This window comes from Lissotriton vulgaris, chromosome 2_1 (genome assembly GCF_964263255.1).
Source record: "Lissotriton vulgaris chromosome 2_1, aLisVul1.2, whole genome shotgun sequence".
NCBI lineage: Eukaryota > Metazoa > Chordata > Amphibia > Caudata > Salamandridae > Lissotriton > Lissotriton vulgaris.
The window spans coordinates 576,251,263-576,276,621 of NC_141687.1; the positions used below are offsets into that span (position 1 = coordinate 576,251,263).

The 25,359-nt window shown below is 42.3% G+C and overlaps 1 protein-coding gene across 1 annotated transcript in view; it reads right to left on the reverse strand.

Moving 5' to 3' along the window:
- The window catches only part of LOC147730764 (uncharacterized), a 625,137-nt gene that overhangs the window by 13,830 nt on the left and 585,948 nt on the right, over positions 1-25,359 (reverse strand). The window contains exons 52-56 of the mRNA XM_086955578.1: positions 24,282-24,416; positions 21,910-22,013; positions 16,520-16,612; positions 13,989-14,094; positions 4,643-4,780 (exon numbers count right to left, since the gene is read on the reverse strand). Coding sequence (XP_086811704.1) covers positions 4,643-4,780; positions 13,989-14,094; positions 16,520-16,612; positions 21,910-22,013; positions 24,282-24,416 — 576 coding nt within the window. The remainder of the gene's footprint in view (positions 1-4,642; positions 4,781-13,988; positions 14,095-16,519; positions 16,613-21,909; positions 22,014-24,281; positions 24,417-25,359) is intronic.

Genomic DNA, 25,359 nt, shown 5'->3' on the forward strand with positions numbered 1-25,359 from the left:
AGATGCCATGGGTATACAGTATAGTTTTTTGGTATAGAAGATGATTCAGGAACCCAGATAGCAATATTTATTAAAATGGCAAACCTCCCCAAAAGACAAGTTATAAAACACTTCATGAGTATGGATGGAGACTCCAAGCATTCAATTCAAAGAATCAAGCTGCTGAATTCTTGCAACTAAGTGAATGTAAAGTGTTCGGTCTTCACATATCAAGTAGCCACATAAGGCACTGGATTACAAATGGATTTAAAGAACTGGAACATTTTCTGGTTAAATGGAGAAATGTAACCTGGCAGCAACTCCAATCCAAGGGTGGAGATCGCTGCAAGCATTTGTAATTTGGGTATCTCCAGATTGTACATTTCCTAAAAAAATATTGTGTGTACTTAAATAGTGACTCCTCACCAATATTAACCGCATTATTTAAAAGTAAAATGCGGGGTATAGGAAATCGGTATAGGCTACTACGGAGTCAAGGGGAGTGGTACAAAGGGTTTTAGAAAAGATCACGTTGACAACACAGTGCACCTTTTCTGTGGACGAGCGGCAAGACGATCTCAGAATTAGCATATAAGGCACTAGGAGCTGCAAATTTTAAGAGAATGTCATTCCTGGCACATTGGATAGCATAATATACCCTTAAGGCTCTCCAGAAAATGTATCCTGAAATGGAAGATCGTTGTGTATGACGTAATCAGCTAGGGGGAGCAGACTGGCTGCATACGTTTTTCACTTGTTCAAAGATAGCTGGGTTCCCGGGAACAAGCGTTTGATGCCATAAGTAGGGGATTGCACCTACGTATCGGGTGGCACTTTTTGGACTATCTAGACAGAGGCAACATCGAGTAGCAAGAAAGGGGCCGATATATTTACCACTATTAGTTATTTAGTCGCCCAATCTTTGATTTTGCAAAACTGGAAGACAAATAGAGTGCCAATATATGTAGAATGGTATAATAAGATGCCCCGAACGAAGAAGTTTGAGGAGGCATATGCTAAAAGGGTTGGGGACATCAAAAGATTTAATGCCTCTTGGCAATTTATGGAAAACATTGATAATAACACAGGGTAAGATTTTGGCCAAATCTATTCTGGAAACTGATTGGAGTAAATGAGGATAGTAAGTTTATATATGTATACAGATGTATACGTGTATGGGTGCATTAAATTATAAATAATAGGGTTATAAGGGTATATGGAGGAAAATATTGTAAGCATTTTTCCTTGGATAGTAGTAATTTTTGAAAGCTGATGCTAGTGTTTTTTGAGTGGCGGGAATTTGAATTTTGAATAGAAATGGTGGCCTATTTAAATCTATCACTGCTGCACTTTATTGAAAGCAAATCGGACACTCTGGCGTATAGTATTGATGAAATAAAATGTATGACCACAAGATGTAATAATATAAGGAATGGATATTATTAACATTATTTGGAAAAAAGACTATGACTGAAATTCAATTAAATGAACTTTAAGGTAACAGCAGACTGCTATAGGTTGCACTGGTGCACTTTATTGGAAGCATTAAGGACTATTTCTCTATTTATGTAAAATCATTATCTATTTGCTTCACCATGTTTTGTATCTTGTCGATATAATAAGAATTGTATATCTGTATGTACAATATTTATGACTATACTGTCTCCTATGGATCTGCTTAAAAATAAAAGTTAATATGAAAGATGTTTTATATGCCCTGGTAAGTAAAAACAGCCAAAGTTGTTTTCCCCATTGTAGTGCTGCTAGCCCCATGGACTAACACAGAAAGGCTTTATTAAACTTAAATAGAGTCTAACCTTTGATTGGATTTAGCTTGCAATATGATTCAAAGTATCAAAATAATGGTTACAATACATCCAACAACTTGTCAAGATTGGATTTAGTATGTCTATAACAGGAAAGTAGTTTTAGAACTGAAGTAGCCAAGATGCTGGAGTTAAGGGTAATTGAGTTGTTTGACAGTTCATGGGCCAGTCTAGTGCTACTGGTGTCCAAGCCTAATCCCCAAGGCGGATATAAATAATTAAGGTTTTGTGTGGACTACAGAGGTTTGAATGCAGTCACCAAGACTGATGCTCTCCCCATGCTTCGAGATGATGAGCGTTAGGGGCTGCAAAGTACGAAAGTGCCTTTGATCTGAGCGGTGAGCATTTTCCACCCCAGAGGCCAGTTTTAGTTCAAAGTTATGCTCTTTGGCTTAAAGAATACTCCTGACACCTTCCAAAGATTGGTAAACAGAGTCCTATCTGGGTTGGAAAGTTTCAGTGCTGCTTATCCAGATGATATAGCTGTATTCAATCTACCTTGGGGAGCACCTGGCCACCTCTGAGGGAAGTGCTGCACACTTTGCAGCAGGTGGGCCTGATTAGCAAGGCAAGAAAAATGCCAGATAGGGCATTCTGGGTCAAAAATATACCACGCTTCCCAGGAATTGGACATAGCAGCGTGAGGCAGCTTTGCAGACCCTCCATTTTGTCATTTGCAAAGAAATTGCAAAATCGCCTGTTTTGTAAAAAGGCAGTGCGTTTTACATAACAGCCCCCGAAATTTGGAGAATGCAATATTTTTTTTATTGTTGACGAGGCTGATAAAGGGTCATAAAAACATAACAGGTGTTTCCGCCTCTCAATTTCTGACTTTTTGGAAATTAGGACCTCTTATGGCCATCTTATGATGTCCATGATATTAGTAGGTTTTGTTCAATGTATTTTCTTGTTGGGGTACCATTGGTCAAATGCTTATCGTTTTAAGTTGGAAATAAGAATAAATAACATTCTTTAAAATTCTTAATTTTTGGAATTTTAACTTGTTGCCTTCAGATCAATGCAGATATCTGCAACAACATTTTTAACTCACTGAGCTACCTTGCCAGCATATCTTTTTCAATGGACTATAAATTGTCAACAGTTTTCTTGCAATCTGCTATCATTTGTCCACTATGCTTTTTCATTTTGCTACATCTTGTTCAAGGATACAGCCATCTAATGCCAAGAAACTATGGGCACACATGTGGTCCTCCGCTGGGGAGCTTGCAAGATATTTGCTAGTGCTATTATAGCCTAAGAGCCCGATGTAGTGTGTTCTACCGGCCAATAAAGGCCTGTTCCAGTGTTAAAGCCACAAGCCGAAGCCTTTAACAAGGGAGCAGGCCTTTAACGATCGGTAGCGCACAATACAGAGGGCTCTAAGGCTATTAGAAAATTCCACCTCTAGAAGGCAGAATATACTAATTTGTAAAACACAGGCCTCACAGAACCCGGGGGGAGGGGGTTGAAACCCCCATGGGCTTCATGAGGCCCTTGTTCACAGCAACAGCTGTGAACAAACATTGGTATGTTGATGCTCCAGGCTTTTACCAGCCATTAGAAGTTCTGAGCACTCCATCGTCTACAATGTAGTGCTCAACATTCCAATGTCCTAATATAGCTTTAGGGCCCACCATAGCAGTTTCTACCGGCCATTAAAGGCCTGCTCAAGCATTAAAGGCCTGCTTCAGCTCGGGCCGCTCGGGCCTTTAACAAGGGAGCTGGTCTTTAATGGCCAGTAGAGCCCGTTACTGAGGGCTCTAGGGCTATTGGAACATTCCGCCTCTCAATTTCAGAAGGCAGAATGTTCTAATTTGTAAAAGAAAGGCCTCACTGAGCCTGAGGGGGCTGAAACCCTCTCGGGGTCCGTTATGCCTTCGTTAAAATTTGGAATATTAATGCTCTGGGCTTCTACCAGCCATTAGAAGCCCGGAGCACTCTATTGTTTTCAATGGAGCACTAAATATTCCAATGTTCTAATACAAGATATTCCACAGCCCTGTGATTGAATTTGTACATACCAGTATATACCCACTTGTAATCACAATTTTGAGAGCACAGTGGGTACCAAGCCCTGTGACCCTTGCTGCTGTGTAATCTACCAAGAATACCCACTGTTGTTGGGGGGAGAAACAACAGATTACAATGGAGAAATGAGGAGTCATTAGATCCAAGGGAAAAAACAATAAAGAAGGATTGCGCAAGGGAAACAATGGAAGATGAGATTTGTTAAGGCAGATAGATTGGTAGATCCAAGAACGATGGTTGGAGGGGAAACAAATGTGTTCCGGAGAACTGTATAGACAATATTGCTTTGAGGAAAAAGACTAATTTCCGTCCCTTAAGAGGTCGAACATGCCAAGCTTGGTACACACATGCTGTGGATAAATGTTTGGGTGGAAATTGCTGGGTCTCGTTGCTACAATTGTCAGGGCCCAATCGTGTTGTGGCACATTCCTCGCGAAAGGCTTCACCCAAGAGCCATTGTAAGGGTAAGTATAGAGGAAAAGTGGAGGACTTTCATAGAACGTCTGTATTTCATTTTCGGATCATTTCTGACAAAACGTGAGGACACAGTCCTCCACTTTTCCTCTATGGTACACACACGCTGCTCACTTCGTAACATTCTTAGCACAATTCTGGCACTAGCTGAGCAATGACACCTTTTTCACATATTTATATTTGGAGACACTAAATATGCAAAGATCTTTCTCCAATGTAAAAAATACTCCCTCTTGTGTCAACAGCCAGTTTGCTCTGAAGTATTTTGGGAAAATTCTCTGTGGTGAGTGAAGAAAATCTTTGTCAAGTTCCTCTGTTTCTCTTGCTCCCCTTACCTCATCGAGTGTAGTCTGGCTAACGGAGAAGTGTTGGATGTTGAACGCTGCCTTGTTGGTTTCCAGTAGGTCAAAAATGTTGGCCACTCCTCCTGCCGAGACAGGCACATGGTACTCCACCATGGTCAAGTGATGATCCTGCGAAGAGAAAGAGTTGCAGTCAGTGTTTCAATTATTGCCTTACCAGACAGGTCTCATTTTCATTTGTGTATGAATATACCCGAAGCCCAGGTCTAACCTGGTGTGGCGGCATCAAGGCTCGGGCTATTCAGAGTCTACTGCACCAGCAGCTTCACTCATAGTTGCTGACACCGATTCTAGATGTCATACTGCCTAGCCCATGGTGAGGCCATTTCCTGTGCTTTCATGAAGACTCATGTCAAACTTGCTACGCCACTACTATTAGAGGCATGCTGCTAGGAGCTTCCGGTCTCACCTGCTTGGCCTGCACTTTCTACCGTTCATTGCTGAAGCCTGGTCTTTGGGTGGCGTTCATAAGATGGCTAGGACTCCTATTTGAGCTGTTTTCATAATCTGTGTCAAAGTCAACTGCCTCAGAAGCAGCCTTTCGAATCCAGTGTTAAGAGCCTCTGCTCCCAAATCACAAACACATATGTATTTTGACAACTGTGAAAGTGCAAACCCACCCTTTTTGGAACCACTGGAATGTTGAAATGTTGCTTTTGCCCCTATAAAATGATTTACTTGCACAAAGTATTTTTGCGAGTAAATTTACTCACCAGGCTGGAGTGGCATTCCGAAGCTTGCATACACAGTTGTAGGTATTTGCAAGTTTCTCCAATGACATCCTTTGAACTCTGATAAAAGTCACATATTTGCTTCACTCAATGGTAGAGGTAAATCACTTTGCACGGAGAAAGGGGATTGTAATACCCCAAAAACTAGTGTGGGTGGAGGGAAAGGGGTTTCTCTACAGGACACACATTCCCTCTACAGAAATGTTTCATTAAAAACTCTATTTCAAAATGTGATATCTCTTCTATGTGCAATTGTGCATTGTGTACAACTGCACATTTGAGAGTGTTTGCATTTTGCCATAACCAGCGATTGGCCAAGAATGGAAATGTAAAAAATGTGTACAATTACATTCATATCAGGTTTAAGCCTCTCTTTGTAGATTTACTCACTTAAGTGCCCTGCCTGTGGGGGAGAAGTGGGAGTGAGGGCAGCAGAGAGACAGTAAACTTGGAAAACTAATGGCTTTTGAATGAGAGGTATTTACTTAGGTCACTGGGTAGTGGCGTATTTACCCTGGAAAATCTAATACAACACAAGTAAATGATGCAGCGCCAGTTTCTCGTTCATGTGTCCCTACTTCATACGTCTGTTTTATGGTACATTGTTTTTTGAAGAGAATATTGTTCATTCACCCATCACCAGGAGGCAAAATTTGCAGCTGTGCTCTGCAGCCTGGGTACAATTTACAATGAAGATAAACATATGAGGTTTGTTGGCGTTTCCTGTGAATCTGGCGCTAAGAGCATGTTGACATAAACCAGAGAACCGCGCAGGTTATCCTCCTGCTCCCCTCAATATGTTTTGACAAAGTATGGGATTGCCAGCAACAACTGGTAACTCAGCCTCCATACGAGGCGCCTCAAGAAGAGCATGCAGAAAGCCCCCTTATGTAGTGCACTTGTATTCTTCCCTTACTCATTGCCCTTGTATTACGTCTGCCCAGGGGCAGCTCCTCCGCTAAGGCGGAGGAGCGTCCCTTACTGCTCTTTGAGCAGCGCAAAAAAATAAAAAATAAAATGATAATAACATAGACATTATCGTTTTATTTTTCACCGCCGACTCGGAGATAGATCAGGGCAGGCTGGCTAGAGGAGGGAGAGGAGTGGTTTGCACTCCCTAAGTGCGCATGGCGCTTGGCTCGCCCTCTTTTGCTGTTCCCTACCAGGATATAATGCACAGCCTGGTGAGGAACATACACAGGCTTCCAGTCCCTCTCAGAGCGCCGAACCACTGTGCTCAGACCAATCACAACGCTGCTGTAGAGCAGAGTCGTGATTGGCTGGGAGAGTCTGGGAGGCTGGGTGCTTCCGTTCTACCACTGCACTGCTGAGAGAAGAGGACAGATAAGAGGTGGCGGTGTTTATAGGTAGGTTTATTTTAATTTTTTTCACCCCTGCCCCACCACCTCCTTTCAGAGGCAGCCTACACTGCCTCTGCCTGTCTTTCTGAGTGCCACCTGGTTCAAAGCAGTAGAACTATACTATGGTTTTACAATCGTTTCACAATCCTGCCATTTTTTGTCTAATCAAGTTTTTTTGTTTTTTTCCCACTGCAGTCATGGTGGTCTGGCTGCAACCACGCCCGAAACCCCATGCTATTTAATTTATTTTCTTCATTCTGTATAGCACTGTTAATACTTATCTTGAACATCATGAACAAAAGAAGCTGGAAGAGTCAATATGTCTCAAAGGCGGGACCTATTGGCTTTGCCATTGCCTGTTGATTTTTTATCGCCTGGCCGAGCATTTAGGTTTCAACCTTGTTTTTTACTTCCTGAGTGTATCCTTCCACTGTTGACGTCAGGGAAGTAATTTTTTCATTGTCATTTGTGATTTAGCGCTACATTGAAGTGCATGTCCTGATTCTGTGTCTATTTCTTTATTTTCTCTCTCTTACTCTTTCCCTTAAACCACCCATCAGTCTCTCTCTCCATCCCACCCAACAGCACATTTTTACCTTAACTACAACACTGAGCACTGCTCTGGCTTGCTGTCACACTTCCCTTCTTTTTCTCCCTAGCCTGCCTCTCTCTTCTCTCTCCCACCTTTCTCTCACTCCTGCTCTGCGCTGCACTTCTCCCCCTCCCCCCCCCACTCTCCAGGCACTCATTACCATTGGCTTTGCAATTGACAAATGCCTTGAAAAAGTGTTCCGGCAAAGGCAACAGTGGTGGCCGGCATTCTTTGAAGTTGTCATTTTTATACTTCTAATATTGGCACCACTTTGTGTGATACAACGCGCAGTGATTCAAAGCGGCGCCCATCCTTACAATTTATTGGTCGATACTTCCAAGCTGACCTCCATATTGTGTAACACAACACATCGTTACACAATACAGCAGCCACTGAGCAACTGTGTTCTGTTATTCTTCCAAGATGGTTTCCACAATGGGTAATGTAACAAGGTGGCCAACTTGGAAATGCATTCTTTAAATTTCCATGATGGGTGCCATGCCGTGTGATGTAACGTGGCATGACACAATCTTTCTGCATCGTAGAAGTATACAAAATAGACTTCCAAGATGGCCAGACACCACTTTTGGAAGTATACAAAATGCACTTTTCAAGAAGGCCAGACACCACTATTGGAAGTACACAAAATACACTTCCAAGAAGGCCAGACACCACCATTGACTTTGCTAATGCTGTTTCAATTGAACAAGGCAATAGTGGCAAACAAGAAGCACTGGCAACCCGAGACAGTATGTCTTTGCCAATGCTTGCTACTCTTTGAAGGTAACTGATTTGCTTGTACTCTTAAAGAGCTGGAAGCGATCAAAACTATTATCTCTTTCGACCAAATCCTCTCCCTCGCATCATCCTTTCAAGCATGCCATAACATTTCCGTTCATTTTGGTGAGAGCTATACCTCTGGTCAATACTTGAATGCCCTCTCCATTTTTTATCTTTCTTTCTCTTACCCTTTTTCCCGTACACCCCTTGGCTTCTTCCCACATCTTTCCCATCTTATGTTCCCTTCTTCGCCTGAAATTAAGGAAGTTCCTCAAAAACTCTTCTTTTCACAAGTAATTTGTCGAAAGCCCAATGCTGGTAGTTGATCAACATATTTTCATTACAGGCCTTAGCCTGGGTCTACTAGCCAATGAACAACTTCTACTTTTTGTATCTACCCACATAGGAGACATCCTAGGGCCAGCTTGAAACATGGGATATCTGTCTTGGACTCTAACATGGGACGCCATGGGAAGGGCGAGAGGAGGGTCTAGAATTCGGTGTGTAGTTCTATTGTGTTTCCTTCTTAGTTGAGAATGCCCCTTCTTGGTATATAATGAAAAAATGTAAAAAAATATTGAAACCTAAATAACCCATACGTCTTTTACTATGAAAAACACTTTGACATAACTTTCTGGCACACAGTTAAATATCATTCTAAATTTAATTGAGAATTGTATTATAACTGTCCATATACTATTAGGTATTGATTGTGCTGACATATACAAATAAATATTGAAAATACTATTGAACGTGAAAACAATAATGAAGTTTTTGTCACTTGATTTGTTTTTGAGTTGTCTGGTTGATAGGAGAATCATAAGACTACGCCTATTTTGCCATAGTATAAGAGGGAGGTTAGGGTGTCGGAATTATAGAAAAGTAAAAATATTATATGAAAAAGGGTTCAATGAACAAAAATTAAATTAAAAAAATATTGTGACATGGTGCTACATTGTGTGGTCATGGTGAAACGAGAGGTAATTCCCTACTAAGATAACAGAACAGGGACAAAAAACTATTGAAAATAATCCCACCGTCGCTAAATAGAACATGTAAGAAATACTGATAGAAAAACTTTGATGTAAAGTGATTCAGATGTTTTTTTGCATTGATATTTTCCCATAGAATCTAACATTGTTATTTTTTTTGTTATGTCAACTAGTTTTGTCCTTAATTGTATCCCTGTTTTCCAGTCCTTTGTTGTTTGTTGTAACTCTATAATGGCCAATTCTTAGACATGGCATGAAGTTTTATTTTGTTCCGTAGAAATAAAATACTCTGTCGGAGCCTTTTGGCAAATGTGTCCCTAGGAAATAATATGAGAGCCACTACATGCCAAACTCTATTATGGAAAGCAAAAGTACAACTTATTAACACAACATTTAGCCTAATATGCAGGTGCTGAAAAGAAGATGTAATGCTGGGATAAGATTTGGTAAACTGTGCTGACTCTTCAAAAACTGACCCGTGGATGCTAGGTATGTGGAAGTTGGAGATTAGTGAAGCTGTCCAACGTACTATTAATATTCTGAACCGGAAGATCATTGTGCAGTTAAGTAGACCCTGGATATTATGATTGAAGTATCTTTGTGTCAAGGAGCTTATGGTGCGAAAGCTGGTCTTGGGATAGTGATCTGACAGCATAGCTTCGTTGGTTGAGCCCTGACTGCATAGACCATGTTCACCACCAGTTTGAGTACCAGCAGGGTTTACGCAGTCTTTCCTTTTTTCATGTAAATACAATTTGTATCACATTTGTAGAGTGCACTATCACCTGGAAGGGTATCTACCACTAAGTTGTTTAGTAAAATACACATTATTTAGGTACCAAGAGGCAATTTCATAAATCCACCTCCCTCCATTTCCATCCATGCTATACGTGCATTTATTGCGGTCCTATTCGCTTTCCTTGTGTCTGCCTTCAGCGTGAATAAAACTGCTGATGCCGCAGTGATCAAATCAAATATTTAATTCTTGGGGGAGGTAAAGGTCAGAGCGTATTAGTGTCACTAATTTGTGGGGTAACAAATCTGTAAGGACTGCAAGTGGCAAAACGACAAGCCCTACACTATAAATGACAATTGAACAACCCAGGCGTCTCCCTGAAACAAAGGCAGCGGGAGAATAAATAGCTCAATATACTTTTTTATGGAAGATGCATGTACAAGACGAGACAATTCCAAGCCCATCATTAGCAAACCACTTTGGGATATGACAGGAACCCTGCTTCATCATTCCGGTATCGCTGAGGTATACGGAGAATGATCTTTCATGTGGCTTCTTGATATGACTCAAGGACCGAGGGTTCCACAGGGAGACAGTGATTCTCAATGTCTCGGTTAACCCGTTCGGCGCTTATGACGGAACCGTTCCATCACGCGCCTCGGGTGAGCTGTGTTAGTGACGGAACGGTTCCGTCATGGCCCGCTGGACGCGCCTGCGCGGCGCTGATTTTGCGGCTGCGCGGCGCGATCTATTGAGCGGGCGCGTTCGTGACGGAACCGTTCCGTCACTAGCACAGCTCACCCGAGGCGCGTGACGGAGCGGTTCCGTCACAAGCGCAGGTGAGCCGCGCGGCCCCCCCCACCCCCTAGCACTGCGGCGGAATTGCAGCCGCAGTGAAGGGGTTAAAGTGGTATTCTGGATCCCTGACAATGTTAATGAGGTGATCCATTAGAAAGCAGCAGAAGGAGAAGAGGTTGAGCTATTGACATTTTAAATGCCTGTTTTATGTTTTAAAAACCAAAACATAAATAAACGACATTGACATTTACAATGTCAATAGGTCAAACTTGCATAAATGCGAGACCTATTGCATTGTTTACTTGTGAAGACACGCTTACAGGTGCTTTTCAAAATTTGGTAATAATCTCTGGGAATTCAACAGTACAAACAGGCCCACCCGACCCCAAAACAGGCCCAGTAACAGCCAGAGCACCAGCCCCCTCATTGACTTGTCAGACCAGCCCTACCAGCCCACTCAATGACGTGTGAGATCAGCATCTGGGACACTGCCTGAATGATTGCCCAATATGCCAGTCCAACCCTGCTCCACCCATTTTTTGGGGCCACCGTTTAGCCCCTCAATGTATATGAGTGTGTTGTTCAGTCAGATTCACAGTACAAGTTGGTCCTGCAGTTACAGGCATCAAGAGAACCACAGGTAATATTATGTCAACCTATAAATGACCCCCATGGGACGGATTATGTCAACACAGCCTGCATTGCTGGGTGGTCAGTGGGCGGGTGCTAGAAGATGCACTTCGTTCATTCAAAGGGACGGTCAGGTACTGCGGTATGGTAAGCACCGGCGCATATTTTGCTGTTAAACCCTGCTGCGAGGAGTTTCTAGGTATCAATCAGCATTGCACGGTCAGAGAACAACGGCGTCACAAGCAGCTAGACACAGAGTTATAGACACAAGTATGCCCTGTTATTGGACACAGTCAAGCACAGATATCCGCGGGACTGTTCAGTGTTTGCACAACAAACACACACTAACAGAAGGGTGGTTACCAAGTACCCTGACGACGGTATCGCCTCTCTGCACAAAATTCACCGCATACCATATATTAAATGTCCCATGGCATGCGCCTGGCTTTCAGTCTGCGTTGTTTTTAAGTCTGGAGAAGAAAGTTATACTTTTACTTTCAGTTTAGGCGCTATAAATAAATACAAACCTGCGAGGGAAATCCAGAACTGTTTGAAAGTCACCTTCATGTGCCGGAAACAGGTGGCACCCGAGCTGTGGTAGTTACTCATCGCACACAGTCATCCACTGGGAAATGCCTTGTATCTGTTCTGCCACAGTTGCATGGATTCATCCTATATTAAGATTCACTCCGTCAAGGAAATGGGGGGCTAGAGTCACGCTTTGGAGTCAAAATAGTTGCATCCTGGGACTTGTAGTTTCGACTTTACCATTTAAAGTACGGATTCCCAAACACCAGCGTGGAAAATGTTGCACACGTCATGTATAGCTGTAGCAACCATGGACCACTCGCCCAGTTCACGGTCACCCAGTACCCCATCACCAGTACTCACCATTGACACAAAGCCACCATGAAGCACTTATGCCACCAACCCAGAGTACCCTAATCAGCACACCTCAGACGTTAACCTCTCTATATCCTGTTTACTACCATCTACCTACTGTGTCTAACAAAACGAACCAGCGCAGGTCTCACAACGGAGTACACGTCAGTGAGGGGAAATAAAAGAACCAGGCCAGGACAGACCAGTATTCACCATCACCGGGAAGGCACCAGTCCCCGGACATCCGCCCGGGGGCAGAGTGGTGCGATAATCCACAGAGAACTGAGTGCGGGTAGGGGCGGGGAGTGCGAAAATCCACGGACAATGGAGTGCGGGCAGGGGGGTGCGAAATGACAGGTGCTTTAGGGAAAGTAAGAAATATTATTGGGCTTCGCGGCCGAGTGAAACAAGTGAAAAAAGTTAAAGGGCGCTCCAAATACAACAAGTAGTCCCTAAACATGACATACATACAGTTGCAGAGCAATGAAACTGTAGTTGGCTGCTTCTGATAAAAACGGAAGTGATGGTGCAAGGTAGCAACCAATAGGTAGGCAGGAAATCAGAGTGACACATAAATAACCCAATTGCAAGCAGCAGGCAAGCAGCAAGCGGGATTACTCTCGCTATACTGTTTACTTTAGGTCATGCGCTGTCTATGCTCTATCTAAAAAGTTAGATTTTTCCTTTTTGTCTGAAGGCAATGTGATTGATGGAGTTCAGAAATAGGCCTTTTAATTTCATTTGCAAAACCACAAAAAGCCAAAAAAGTATGTGAAATCACTCAAAATGTCAGTATGGCAAATTGTGCTATTTTTTTCACAAAATGCGTCCTCTTATCCATTTTGGATTTAATATTTATTTAGTAGCAAAAAGATGACCAGAAAATCGCACAGGATGAACACACAACAGCCGCTCAAGTTCCCCTTCGTTCATGTTATTCCTGTGCTCTTGCAATAGATTTGTAAGGTGAACTACATCACAATTGCATAATGTGGTGTAATGGCATAACCTTGGCATTTCGCATAAGAAGAGTAACGTGAAATGTCGGAAATTATGTGATTTCGCTGGCGAAAGCTAATTTTTACCTAAGTTTATTGAGACACACTAGCTGCCTAAACAACTCTCTTCACATCAGATAATTTGTAAAATGTCCGCGTAGGTCTTTTAGTCTCAGCAGAGAGAGAGAGACTTAACACAAAATGCACCTTCCTCCCTAATTACTTGTGAAGATTATCCGACTCTAAAGCCCATGGGGCTTATTTATGAGCCCTTGCATCACATTTACACTGCCGTTGTGTCACTTGTAGCGCAAATAATGTGCCACGTTGCGCCATATTTACAAAGTGATGCACCTAGGCAGATGTGTCACTTCGTAAACCCCTATTCTACATTATACCTGCATCAGGTATTATGTATGTAGGGTGGGCGTAATCCCCACCCCCCATCAAAGCCTTGTAGGAGCGGCACATGAAATCTATAAGATTTCAGTGCTAGGATGCCATTGCGTCAAAACCTTACCCCAGTCTCATACAGGCATAAGGGTGATGCAGGCCCTTTCACATGGGGCTTTCCCCATATGAAAGGACACATCTCTGGAGTTGCGTCTGTTTTCAGACACACCCCAGCAATGTGCCACTTTTGCGCATACAGATACCTCAGGAATACTGACGTATCTGTAACTCATTGCTGCATGGTGCGCCATATAGTAAATATGACACATCGATGGTGTCACAAGGAGGGCGCACTGAGAAGTGTTGCAGCGATGCAACACTTCTCATAAATAAGCCCCCATGTTTCTTCTCTGGTCTGACACCTACCTTCAGGTATGTGTTGGGAAAGCGTCCACGCATCAGCTGTGTCAGTGCCTCGACATCCACCGAGCTGTCCCTCAAGTGCATCTTCACAGTGAATCCGCTTCCAAACCTGGAGAATAAAGGAAGAGGGTATTGTTTAGGGAAACACAAAAGAGACTCGTCACCAGGCCTGCGTTTTGTGGGATATCAATCTGTTTTTAATCATAGTCCTATCATCAAACAACATATATTTTTCTTTTAATTAAGAATTAAAACATATTAAATAAAAAAAAAACATCACACACCGCAATAAAAAAAGGATGACTTCTCAAAAGTCAGTTCATGGAAATACTTAATACAAATATTCCACCCATTATATCCATGATTTGCTTTTCTCAGTTTAGTGTGAGTGTAGGATTTCCGAAATTCCTCTAATCACCTCTACAGGGCACAGCTAGCATTTCGTTCTTTTAAACGTCCATCTTAGTTGATCCATCATTCCTCAAAGGTTGAAGGTATCATCAGTGTGTTGTCATGCTCCTTACATGATAACAACAATAGCCATCATTCTACCAATCATAGCTGCCAATATTCTCATGAGGATAATTTTTTGTGACTGAGTGGGTAGCTTTAAACTATGCAGTTCAGAGATTTTATTACAGTTTTCTTTGGGGTAGCTTTCTGCTTGAGAAGCATTAGACAATATGTAAGAAAGACGCCTACTAAGTTCCAACAATATCAATTCCCAAATGTAAATGATTTCATTTGCAAAGCTTAGCTCTAGTGTAATACATATTATATAGACAGTGGTAGCACAAGTTTAGGAACTTGAGCAAAAATTAGTTTAATGTGTTAAGTTTGAACAAACATTCAAAACTAGTGTAATCACATCTACCCTCTGTTCCTACAGACTATCGAGCTTTTAATTACACATCCTCACAGTTTCTACAAAAAGATGCCAAAATAATAAGAAACAATAATTTGTTATTTTGGAAAGAACACTTTTAACAGAAAGCATGCATAACAAATATTAGAACATTGTACTGTTGAGTGCTCCATTGAAAACAATGGAGTGCCCGGGGCTTCTAATGGCCGGTAGAAGCCCGGAACTCCAACCTTCTAATGTTTATTTACAGCTGTTGCTGTGAACAATAGGCCTCACTGAGCTGTTTTACAAATTAGAACTTTCTTCCCTCTAGGGCAAGAAAGTTTGAATAGCCTTAGAACACTCCGTAGCAGACTCTACTGGCCATTAAAGGCATGCTTACTAGTTAAAGGCCCTTGCCTTTGGCCCTAGCCATTAACGCTGGAGCGAGACTTTAATGGTTGGGTTGACCCCTATGGCTAGCTCTAAGGGTATATTAGAACATTAGAATGTTGAGCGCTCCATTGAAAGAAATTGATTGCTCCAGGACTTCTAATGACTGGTAGAAGTCTGGAGAATCAACTGTGAACAATGGCCTCAGGAAGCACAAGAGGATTTTAACCCCCTCTAGCTCCCTGGGGCTCTAGGGGCAGAATGTTCTAATAACCTTAGAGCCCTTTAGAGAAGGTTCTACTGACCATTTAAGGTCCGCTCCCTTGTTAAAGGCCAGAGCTGAAGCGGGCCTTTAATGACTGGTAGAGCCCGCTACGGTGGGCTCTAAGGATATTATGTGAACATTGGAATGTTGACCGCTCCATTGAAGACAATTGAGTGCTCCGGGCTTCTAATGGCTAGTAGCTTTCAATGATTAGTAATGTTAAGAAATGTGCAGGCGTGGGTCAAAAAACAACAAACAATCTAGCAACTGACACTAATTTATCCTACCGGAAATGGGGGAACCCAGTAAACCTGGGACCTGTGTAATCAAGTAATAAAGCAAAACACTAGTCCCTCAAGTGAGAAGTGTGAACTTCTACTTCCTAGGAGAGAGTAATTGTGACTATCAGGAAATTGTTGGTGAGAAAAGCACAAATAGGGTTATTGTAGCTTCAGGTTGCAATCCAGATGCAGATAGTGTACTCATGAATGGGATGTTAACGTGTTGCCTCTAAAATCGCTGCAAAATTTTACTGAGAAAGCCCATTAATATATAACCGTAACACACAACTCTAAACAACTTTGGTCTGGGAAGACTATTTTTTGGTTTTCAGGGTTTTCTCTGTGGCAGACATAATTTTTACCATCGCCTGCAAAAGCTACCGAAGTTGGCAAATGCGCACTTTGCACAGCTGCAGTGTTTTCAGAATTTGGCACTTCACTAGTGTGAGAAGATCCGTGCAAAAAACATTTTCCAAGAGAATATTTAGTTCTTTTTTTTTAATTAGCAATCTACTTTTATCACATCTGTCCCACAATTTGCAAACTTTGTGAAGCTTTAAGAAAATGGTGAAGTTTTTAAAAAAAACACTAAAGAAAGATGTGGAGTTGAAAACATTTGGAGCTCATTACATTACTAGTTTTCCTCCCTCCTAATAAAAAAATGTGATATCTGATTAGTAAATTTAAGAAGCTCATCGGTTCTATACTGACAAGTAGTATTTGAAACAGAGATAGGGTAATAGTTACGAACCTGTTTTTGATGTGCTGCATAGATCCGATGCACTGGAACGCTCCCCGGACCATGATGGCCAGCCTTGTGCAGAGAGCTTCGCACTCCTCCATGCTGGAACATAAGCAGTATTGTCATTTACAATGAGGTCGGGAGCAGTCCCTTATCATACATATTGCACTGAAGGTCCTTGAGATAAGCCACCAGGATATCAAAATCTTCAGACAGGGCTCCGGTTCCTAGCTGCACTGCAACATTTGAGCATTTAATTCAGAACTCGATCAGCCCCCAAAAGCCACGAGTACTAGCTTCATCAGATATCGGGCTCGCATCGTAGGGACCTGACTTTTAACTTTACTGAGTCCCAGATGCCCTACTGTACTCTCGTCACCAACCTCCATTGACTTCAGAATGCTAGCTTCACCCAATTCCCAGCTTAACTAGATCCCTAGAAGCACTGATTGCGATGAGTCACCCGCAGCCCCGCTATTGAGTACAAACAGGTTCTGCTTAGGCATCCCTGTGGGAATGCGGTGAGCTGAGAGAGGGAATGAAATAGTAAGGGAGGGGGAAAGAAATACTAGCTTCACCGAAAACCAGGACACCTTGAGTCCACCCCTCAACAGCCTCCAGGCCAACAGATTTCTAGCTTTCTCACCCTCAGATTCAGGACTTCATCAAAGGCCATTAACCCCAGCTTCATCATCTTACAAGAACCCACAGCTCTTCGTTTCATTACCAGCTCTGAAGAAGGTCTTAATTCGTAACTTCAACAGCCCCTTTAACTTCTGATTTCTAGCACATGCCAACTCAAAAGGCCTTTGATTTCCATCCTCTTAGCTCAACCGGATGCCAAATTTGCCATCTCCAGAATTACCAGCTCTGAGGGGTCGTCTCAGTCTCATCTTCACCAGTGTATAGGTAGTCTTGGTTTTACCAGTTCCCAAGAATCCGGACACAATTTCACCAGCTCCCAGTGACATGGATTCCCATTTTCAGCATCTCTCAGAAGCAATGATCCCCGGCTTTATCTGCTCCCTGGGGACCTGACTCCTATCTTAGCCAGCATCCAGGAAGGCCTGCATCCCAGGTTTCACCAGCTCCACTAGCTCACAGCACCCCCATGTCACTCTGACCTCCTTAGCCACCAGTCATCACATGCCCTGTGTAGAGGGTAACCAGGCATCCCTTCATATATAATAGCTGGACTGAATCCAAAACTCTCCTCTCCTTTTCATGTTACCAGGCTCTTTCGAAATGCTGTTACACTCAATGATGGGCGTATATGGAATTTAAATCGCATTGCACGCATTCCTGGAATGGTGTCCAAAAACACACGCAATTCTCTTGATTCGACTAATGCAGGTAGTCGAGCTGGTGTTGATATCCCTTTAAGGAAAAGTATACGGGTGTCAAGAATTCCAACGACTCTACGTGATTATGTTTTGAAATAAGTTTGTTCTGTTTTCTTTCTTGTTTTGTGAAATTGAAACAATATGCATTTATTAATATTTATTGTTTATTATTATTTATTTGTTTAAGGTTCGGGGGAAGGTGTGTGGTATCCTTCCAACTTCTTCTTTCTGTGGTCATTAGAATGCTTAATGTAGAATGTAGAATGTAAGTGATGTAATGCTTTACTGACCAATCTAAGACAGTCAATGCCGATGTCTGCTGTGGATGAGATCTTTTATTACCCTCATCTCAATAAAGAACTTATACTAATATATATGAGTTCCTACTTCTTCACAACTCCCTCAAGAGAAGTCTACATTGTGGCAGTAGACAAGGCAGCATCCATCCTGAACCAGAGACAAGTTTCCTTTTACCTGTACTTTTGAACATCTCTGTGCCTCCTTCCTTGCAGCAGATTGTGAACAGAGAGTTGTTCATGCCACATACAGGGGAGCTATTTGCTAGGTGCGGGGCTGGCAGCTGGCGTCATTCTTTCATGGCATCATTCGCTTTCCGCTGAAGTGTTGCCTTTGAAGATCATCAAATCAAACCACCTGCTGCATTGAGCAGTCCAGCAAAGGCCAGGCTTCTCGGCCGGCTCCCAGCAGGCAGCAGGAATAAACAACACATCTCCCCTGTGAGGGAGGGGCGAGGAGACACCCGCAGCCAAGCTAGCGAGCACTGGCGTGATCTGCTTCAGCATCCCCGTGGGAAGGCGGAGAGCTGGAAAAACGAGGGTGGAAGAAATGGGAAAGTCCCCAGCACATAAGAAAGAGAGGGGAAGGGAGCGAGAACGAGCTCGATCAAAAAGGATGACCCGAGGCATGGACAGGGAGAGGTGGGGAACAGGCAGGGGCAGGAAAGACTAGAGGACGATGGAAACAGAGATGCTAAAAAGAGGGTGGCAAAAGAAGAAATAAAAAAGATGTTAAAGATAATGCGTAAAGGTTGCTAAACAGAGAGGAGAGTCAGAGTAGAGGCAGAGACCAGGTGGGGGAGACGGAGAAAGAGGGGGAACGGAAAGATACGGCGAAGAGGTCCAATAACTAAGGCGCAAGGGTGAAAACGACAGAAGCTAAAGTGAGTAGTAATGAAGGGCTTACAATACCCCACCTCTAGAATCAGATCTAGAATCAGTTGATAAAACAAAAACAACCCTTAAAGTCTGCTCTTCAGCCAGACTCCAGCAAACATATACCTGTTGATGTGCTTTTAAAGAAGCAGGAAGAGCTGCAGAGCAGCATGGGGTGGGCCCAAGCATTGAAAGGGAAAGCATCACACGATGGAGAGAACTATAAAACACATGCACTCTTATGGAGTGCTGGATGAAAAAGAAAAAAATGGTTCTCTAAATGTGAACAGTGGAAGGATACAAGCCAGCCAATCAAAAGGATCAGAAAGAGGATGAGCATGATGGAAAAAACAAATCAAGAATACCGAATAAGAAACAAGCAAAGTAGCTGGTAAGCAATGGGAGGACTGTAAGCACATTGGAAGTTCATAACAGGCCATTCACAATCAGACATAATCAGACAGCTTGAGCTGTCTGGTATGCGAGACCTAACAGAGAGCAGAAACAGGGATCAAATCCTATACAGAAGAATGAAGGCATAAGACACAGAATAGAAGCAGGCAAGGTGACATCAGAGCTAGACGAGGTATAAAGAATTGGAAGTAAATTCAGAGAGGGAAAGTGAAGAGTGAGAGAACTGCAGTAGTAGGAAGAGATAGAGACAGAAAAGAGGAGTCTGTAAGAAAAAAGGAAATAGAGATCAAATGAGGAGTGACTAAATAAAACAGATCAGCGAGACAGCTGAAGAAGAAACAATGAGGTAGGGAAGGAGAGTTAAATAATGTTTAAGAAGGGGACAAAGTGACACAAAAAGTGAGAAAAATACATACGGGCGGGAAAACTGTGAAGAGTGAGTGAAGGGGAAAGTACGGGAAAGGTAAAGTGGTAAAGGGAGACAGTAGGAGGCAGGAAGAGAAAAGAGGGAAGGGAAAGAAGATGAAGCTGCAATACTCAAGCCCTCCTCTTTTAAAGGGACTTTTTGATCTGATTAAAGTATGATGTATGAGTGTAAATGCAGATAATTATATTAATTATAATAGGGGTTGAAGGTATGAATTTACTACCGAAATTCTGCCCAACTCTGTCACAACGATCGGATCTTCGTTGTGATAGAATTGCTGGATCGGAAGAGTACAAGGCTCAAAGGAACAAAAGCCCCCTGCAAAAGGAAGGGAAAAAAATATCGAATATATAACATCCGAAGAGACTTGCTTGATGTTCAGAATTCGAGAGCAATGAGTGATTCACCACCCAGAATGCAAGGGTGACCATCTATTTTCATTTTTAATCAAAGTGATCATCATTTTAACATATAAGGGATGTGAATGGATTAAAAAAAGAAGAAAAAGTCCATTATGACCTAAAGAGAATTTTATGGATTTTATTACTTTGTCTTGAAGAAGGTGGGGTGAACCGACTCGATATTCTTGTGATTTATTATTCTTTGCATCGATAAATGTATTCTTTACCTGTATTGCTAGAGGACCACTAGCATTGCAATGTTTCCTCCTTGCGTCAATGATGAAAACATATTTGTTTAGTATACAAGTATTGAGAAACCCATTTTGTTTTGACACAATTAGAGAGAACTGCGTTTTTTATGTATTGCGATGATCTAATATGAATAATGTTTTAAAATATTTTTCTTAATGAGACTGGATTCTTCTGGATCATTGTATCAAGTATACTTTTATGAATTGAGGATATATTTTTGGTTATAAAAGGAGACATGTTTGCATCATACAGGACTCAGTATGTAGACAGTGGTGTGGATGATAGATGAATGAGTGCTTTCTCACAGCAAGATTAGTATAGCGATGGATTATTATGGTCGTGGTAAATACCACATAGGGATTTGAGCAATAACAAACCAGGGACTTAACTCCTGTATAACATGTACAATTTAAGTTTATTTATTTATTTATTTATTTATGTGCTTCTATAGCGCCTGAATAAATCCCCGAAGGGGTATCTCCGCGCTCATGCTGGAAGGGGAGATTGGACCTGTGTCTGATCATTACAGGGGTGAGAAATCATAAACTAAATTAATTAGTGGTGAAAAGATGGGTCTTGAGAGTTTTACGAAAGGATAAGTGATTGGTGATGAGTTTAAGTTTAAGGGGAAGGGAGTTCCAGAGAGCAGGACCTGTATGTGCCAGAGCACGACCTCCTTGATGGGATTTTTTTATTTTGGGGACCTGAAGTAAACGAAGATTTCAATCGCAAATATAAGTTCAATCGTTATAATAATAACCTGTGGGTTAGCCGCTCACCCACAGGTTCTCAACTATATGCAGAATAAAATAAATAAATAGATACAGTGCGAGGATGGACAAAGAGTACCAAGCATACTCTCTGCCACTGTCCTTTCTTCAGTATCATCTGAAAACCCTACACAATCTCTGTATGCCCCCTCACTTTCTTCCTGAATCACAAGGAAATTCTTACATCTCCATCATTTCACCTTTAGAGCCTGGAGTGTCCCTGTTCTCTTTCTCAATTTCGCAAGACCAATTTTGAGCAGTGCTTGTTGCTGCCAGTCCTCATCAATCCTCCTGCCCCTGTAAAAATGTGGACGCAATGGTATGCATGGGAACCCTCAGGCAGCCGCACGACCCACCTCAGCTCCACTGGCACCTTGAAAAACTACTAATGAACAAGAGTCGAACCATTCTACAGCTCAGAAATGACCCTTACCAGCCCTAATGTTCTCCTGATGTGGGCTTTAACAGGTACAGTCGAGGATACCAAAATGCTGCAAGTCATACTTCTGTAATATCATGAATCAAACCACAAAAGACGCACACATGATGAATAACAGGTCCCTCTTGCCAAGAGCACTGTAAATTTACCACATGACATGCCATGGCACCAGGACACTCACCTGTGGGAAGTCAGCACCACAGCACACTTATCCCGCACTTCTTCTGAGATCACTTTCCACAGGTGTCGCTTGGTTTTGGGGTCCATTCCAGAGCTTGGCTCATCCTTAATTAAAAATAAAATAAAATAAATTAATAAACTTTTTTGCAGTAGATCAAATCATGGATATTTTTTCAAAATTGTGAATACTTTCCTTCTTATCCATTATCCCGCAGATTGGGATTTTACGTGACTCTCGTGAGAAAGACAGTGGGAGGCAAGATTTTTAGCTGATCACAGAAAGCAATTTATTTGAGCCCCTTGAATGATGGTTTTTATCAGCCCAATGGACAATGGAAGCTCATTCTACAGCTTTGGATCTCATCAGATCTCAGCTTACTGCGTTCTGTTTGGAAGACCCAGAGGGATAGATCCCAGAGAAATATAAACCTGACCAAGTGAGGAAAAGCAAGCATGGCAGTAGTGACTTTGAAAAAAAGTAAACAGGTAGAATAAAGATATATGTCTGTAATGAAGCCCAGATTTCATACCCCTCGTAGATAGATTGTAACTGAAATCAGACTAACCACAACTACATTTACAGTTTGTTGAGTTGAGTTGAATTTTAACATATTACTTTTTATCCATAACCTTATTTTTGCATAAAATACTTTCATCTAAATGTATTTTACCTGGGAGTTGGCTACATATAACAAACATTGGTAAAGATAATGTGTCTCTCCTTTTGGCTTTGCCAGTATTGTTTGCCGATGATACTGAGCATCAATGAAAAGAAAAAAAAAGTTATCCATTCTGAATACCCTCGGCAAAAAGAAACAAAAGCTCAGCGGAATGATGTAAATGAGTGCATGAGATTTCATGCATGCACACATATGAATTATGAGGTAATGGCAGTTCCAGCATGTTGAGGTATACACATACATGCATCACCACTTATGCGCACGCATGCATCATGATTTGACGGCCTTTTGTTTTTATGCATTTACCGTTCTGAATTTGGTTGAGGCCAATATTGGAACAGTGAATTAAAAAAAAAAAGGTATACGAAAGTGTTACTACAGAAAGTAGCTGCAGAGAAGCAGAATGCAGCTAAAAGGCCTCCTAAAAATTTACAAAAAAATAAAGTTACAAAAAATGGGACAGGATGGACAGACGGGTGGGTTGAGAAACTAAATGCCAGAACAAGAGGGTGTAGTGAGCAGGGAGGCTCCAGTGAGCAATGGAATGTGCTGAATTTACACAATGTGTAGTTTGACAACGGATAGTGACAACCTTCTAAAGGCTAGGCCTAAAAATAAAGTCATAGGGGCCTCATTTACAAGCCCATTGAGCCTCTGGTGCATCACTATTTAGATGCACCGGTGGCGCAGTGTGCCTGTACATGTTTACAAGGCCACGTAAAGTCACCCAGCATGACCTTTCATGGCATTGTAAATATGGACCCTTTCTCACATTACTCTGCATGAAAAGGGAATTCCATGGGTGTTGCTGTGGGTGTTCCCACGCATAATCCATGAGCCGGACACATTCCCAGATTTACAAAGTGTTGTTAACCTGGGAATGCATCAGAAGCTTCTCCAGGGGAGTCGTAGGAGTAGAGCAACAGGGAGAAATACTTTTATATGCAGCACACATAGAATGAGCAGGATGCTATTATTGATTGTTGTTGTGCAAGAATTGGCAGACTGCTGCTGATCGAGCACCGCCACAGGGGAGAAGGGCAGGAATGTGCCATATCTTGTAGGTACAGCGCATTTTTGAACTGTTATTGTGACGCAAAGTAGCACCGCAGGAAGGCTTGCTGCCCTGCCACGCATCAAAATATAGTACACGAGGCCCACAATCTCCTAATGAGTGCATATTGAGAGATAACCATGTCTTGTGGGCAACTAAAGTACATAGGAGCTGAGTAGGGACTGACCAGCTGTTTTCCTTTCTTTAAAAACAGGCAAAAATATAGATGGTCACTTCCCACTGGTGAAGTACATTTTATCATGGATATTTCCAAGGATGAAGATGGGGAATGAAAAAACTCCATTATTTCTCATGTGCTTGTTTGATTGCTAAACAATTTGAAAGGAGTACATTAACTTTCAACACATTTTTCTTGAAGTTTGGATTTTTGTATATTTCTCCATGTTGCTTGATGCCAATCTACCTCTGTACTAATGGACCTCACCATGCCATCTTTGGAAGGACACATTTTAAATTAGGTAATAGCCTGGTATGTGCTGTGACCTAACCTTATATTGCAAAAATAACCCAAAAAGATATTTGAATGAAGAAGGGAACTTGTGTCTTACACTGCCTCCTAGTGGGAAGAATCTCTATGGACAAATCTTATCTCTGTTCCCCCAGGCCTCTGTACAATACCAGTAAAAGGATGGAGGGTCCCCCGATGAGTGCGAGTGCAGTGGAGAGCTTTCTCTTGGTACCACAGCTGTATGCCTCGGTGATCCGGCTTTTGTACTGCGTGAGCTGAAGCTTGTTCAGAAGGTCATTCACCACCTGTGGGAATTCAAGGACACATCACATACCACTGACAGGTTAGTGTTCAGAAGGAAAGATACAACAAACAATAGAAACATCACCTAGCTGAGTGCTTAGGGGGTGAATACGATGGCGGTGAACCGGCCACCGGCAGAATGCCGGTGGCCGGTTCACCACCATCGTAAGGCCTTTTTCCACCCACCAGATCAGGATGGCGGGCAGTGTGCCAGGTGGGCAGAAAGCCCATCCGCCATTGGTCTGACAGAGGCAATCGTTACGACTGCCTGTTGGACGCACTCCGCATCCACAAAATGGTGGCGGTGCTTAGCAGGCATCGCCAGTCAAATTTGGATGCTGCATCCCCGCCACCCTGTCTATGGGAGTTCAATGGCCATTGAAAGGTTGGCAGGAATGTATTTTGGGAGCCCGCTGCGGGTCCCCCCCTTGTGCAGGGGCATTTTGAATTTGTTCTTGGGGGCACCTATGGTCCCCCCTACAGTTCCCTGCATCAGGTGGGAGGCACTGCATGGTGGTATCATTTTCAGACCACAGGTAAGAAAAAGAGCAAACTGATCAACTATATTTACAAGCTTCTGTAATGTAACTCAAAATAAGTGAATTTCCAATTCACCAATTGCAGTATTTTCATATAACACTACAAATAGTTACAGAATGTGTATGCCATTCTAAAGTCAAAAAAGAGCAACATACTGACAAATCAGGTACATCATATTCCCCTTTTGTCCCTGAACATATCATTTACTCATCAGATTCCTCTAGTGGCTTTAGTGACCTTTCACTTGAAGCTACCTCACATTCTCCAGATTCATTCTTTCTGTTATCTTTCTCAGTTCAGCCCATATGTTCCTGATCCTTATCACTGGCTCCTGTCTGAACACTGCTAACTATGGTGAAGGCACAACCAGAATATGGAGTTCAAGACATTTGTGATTCTCTGATG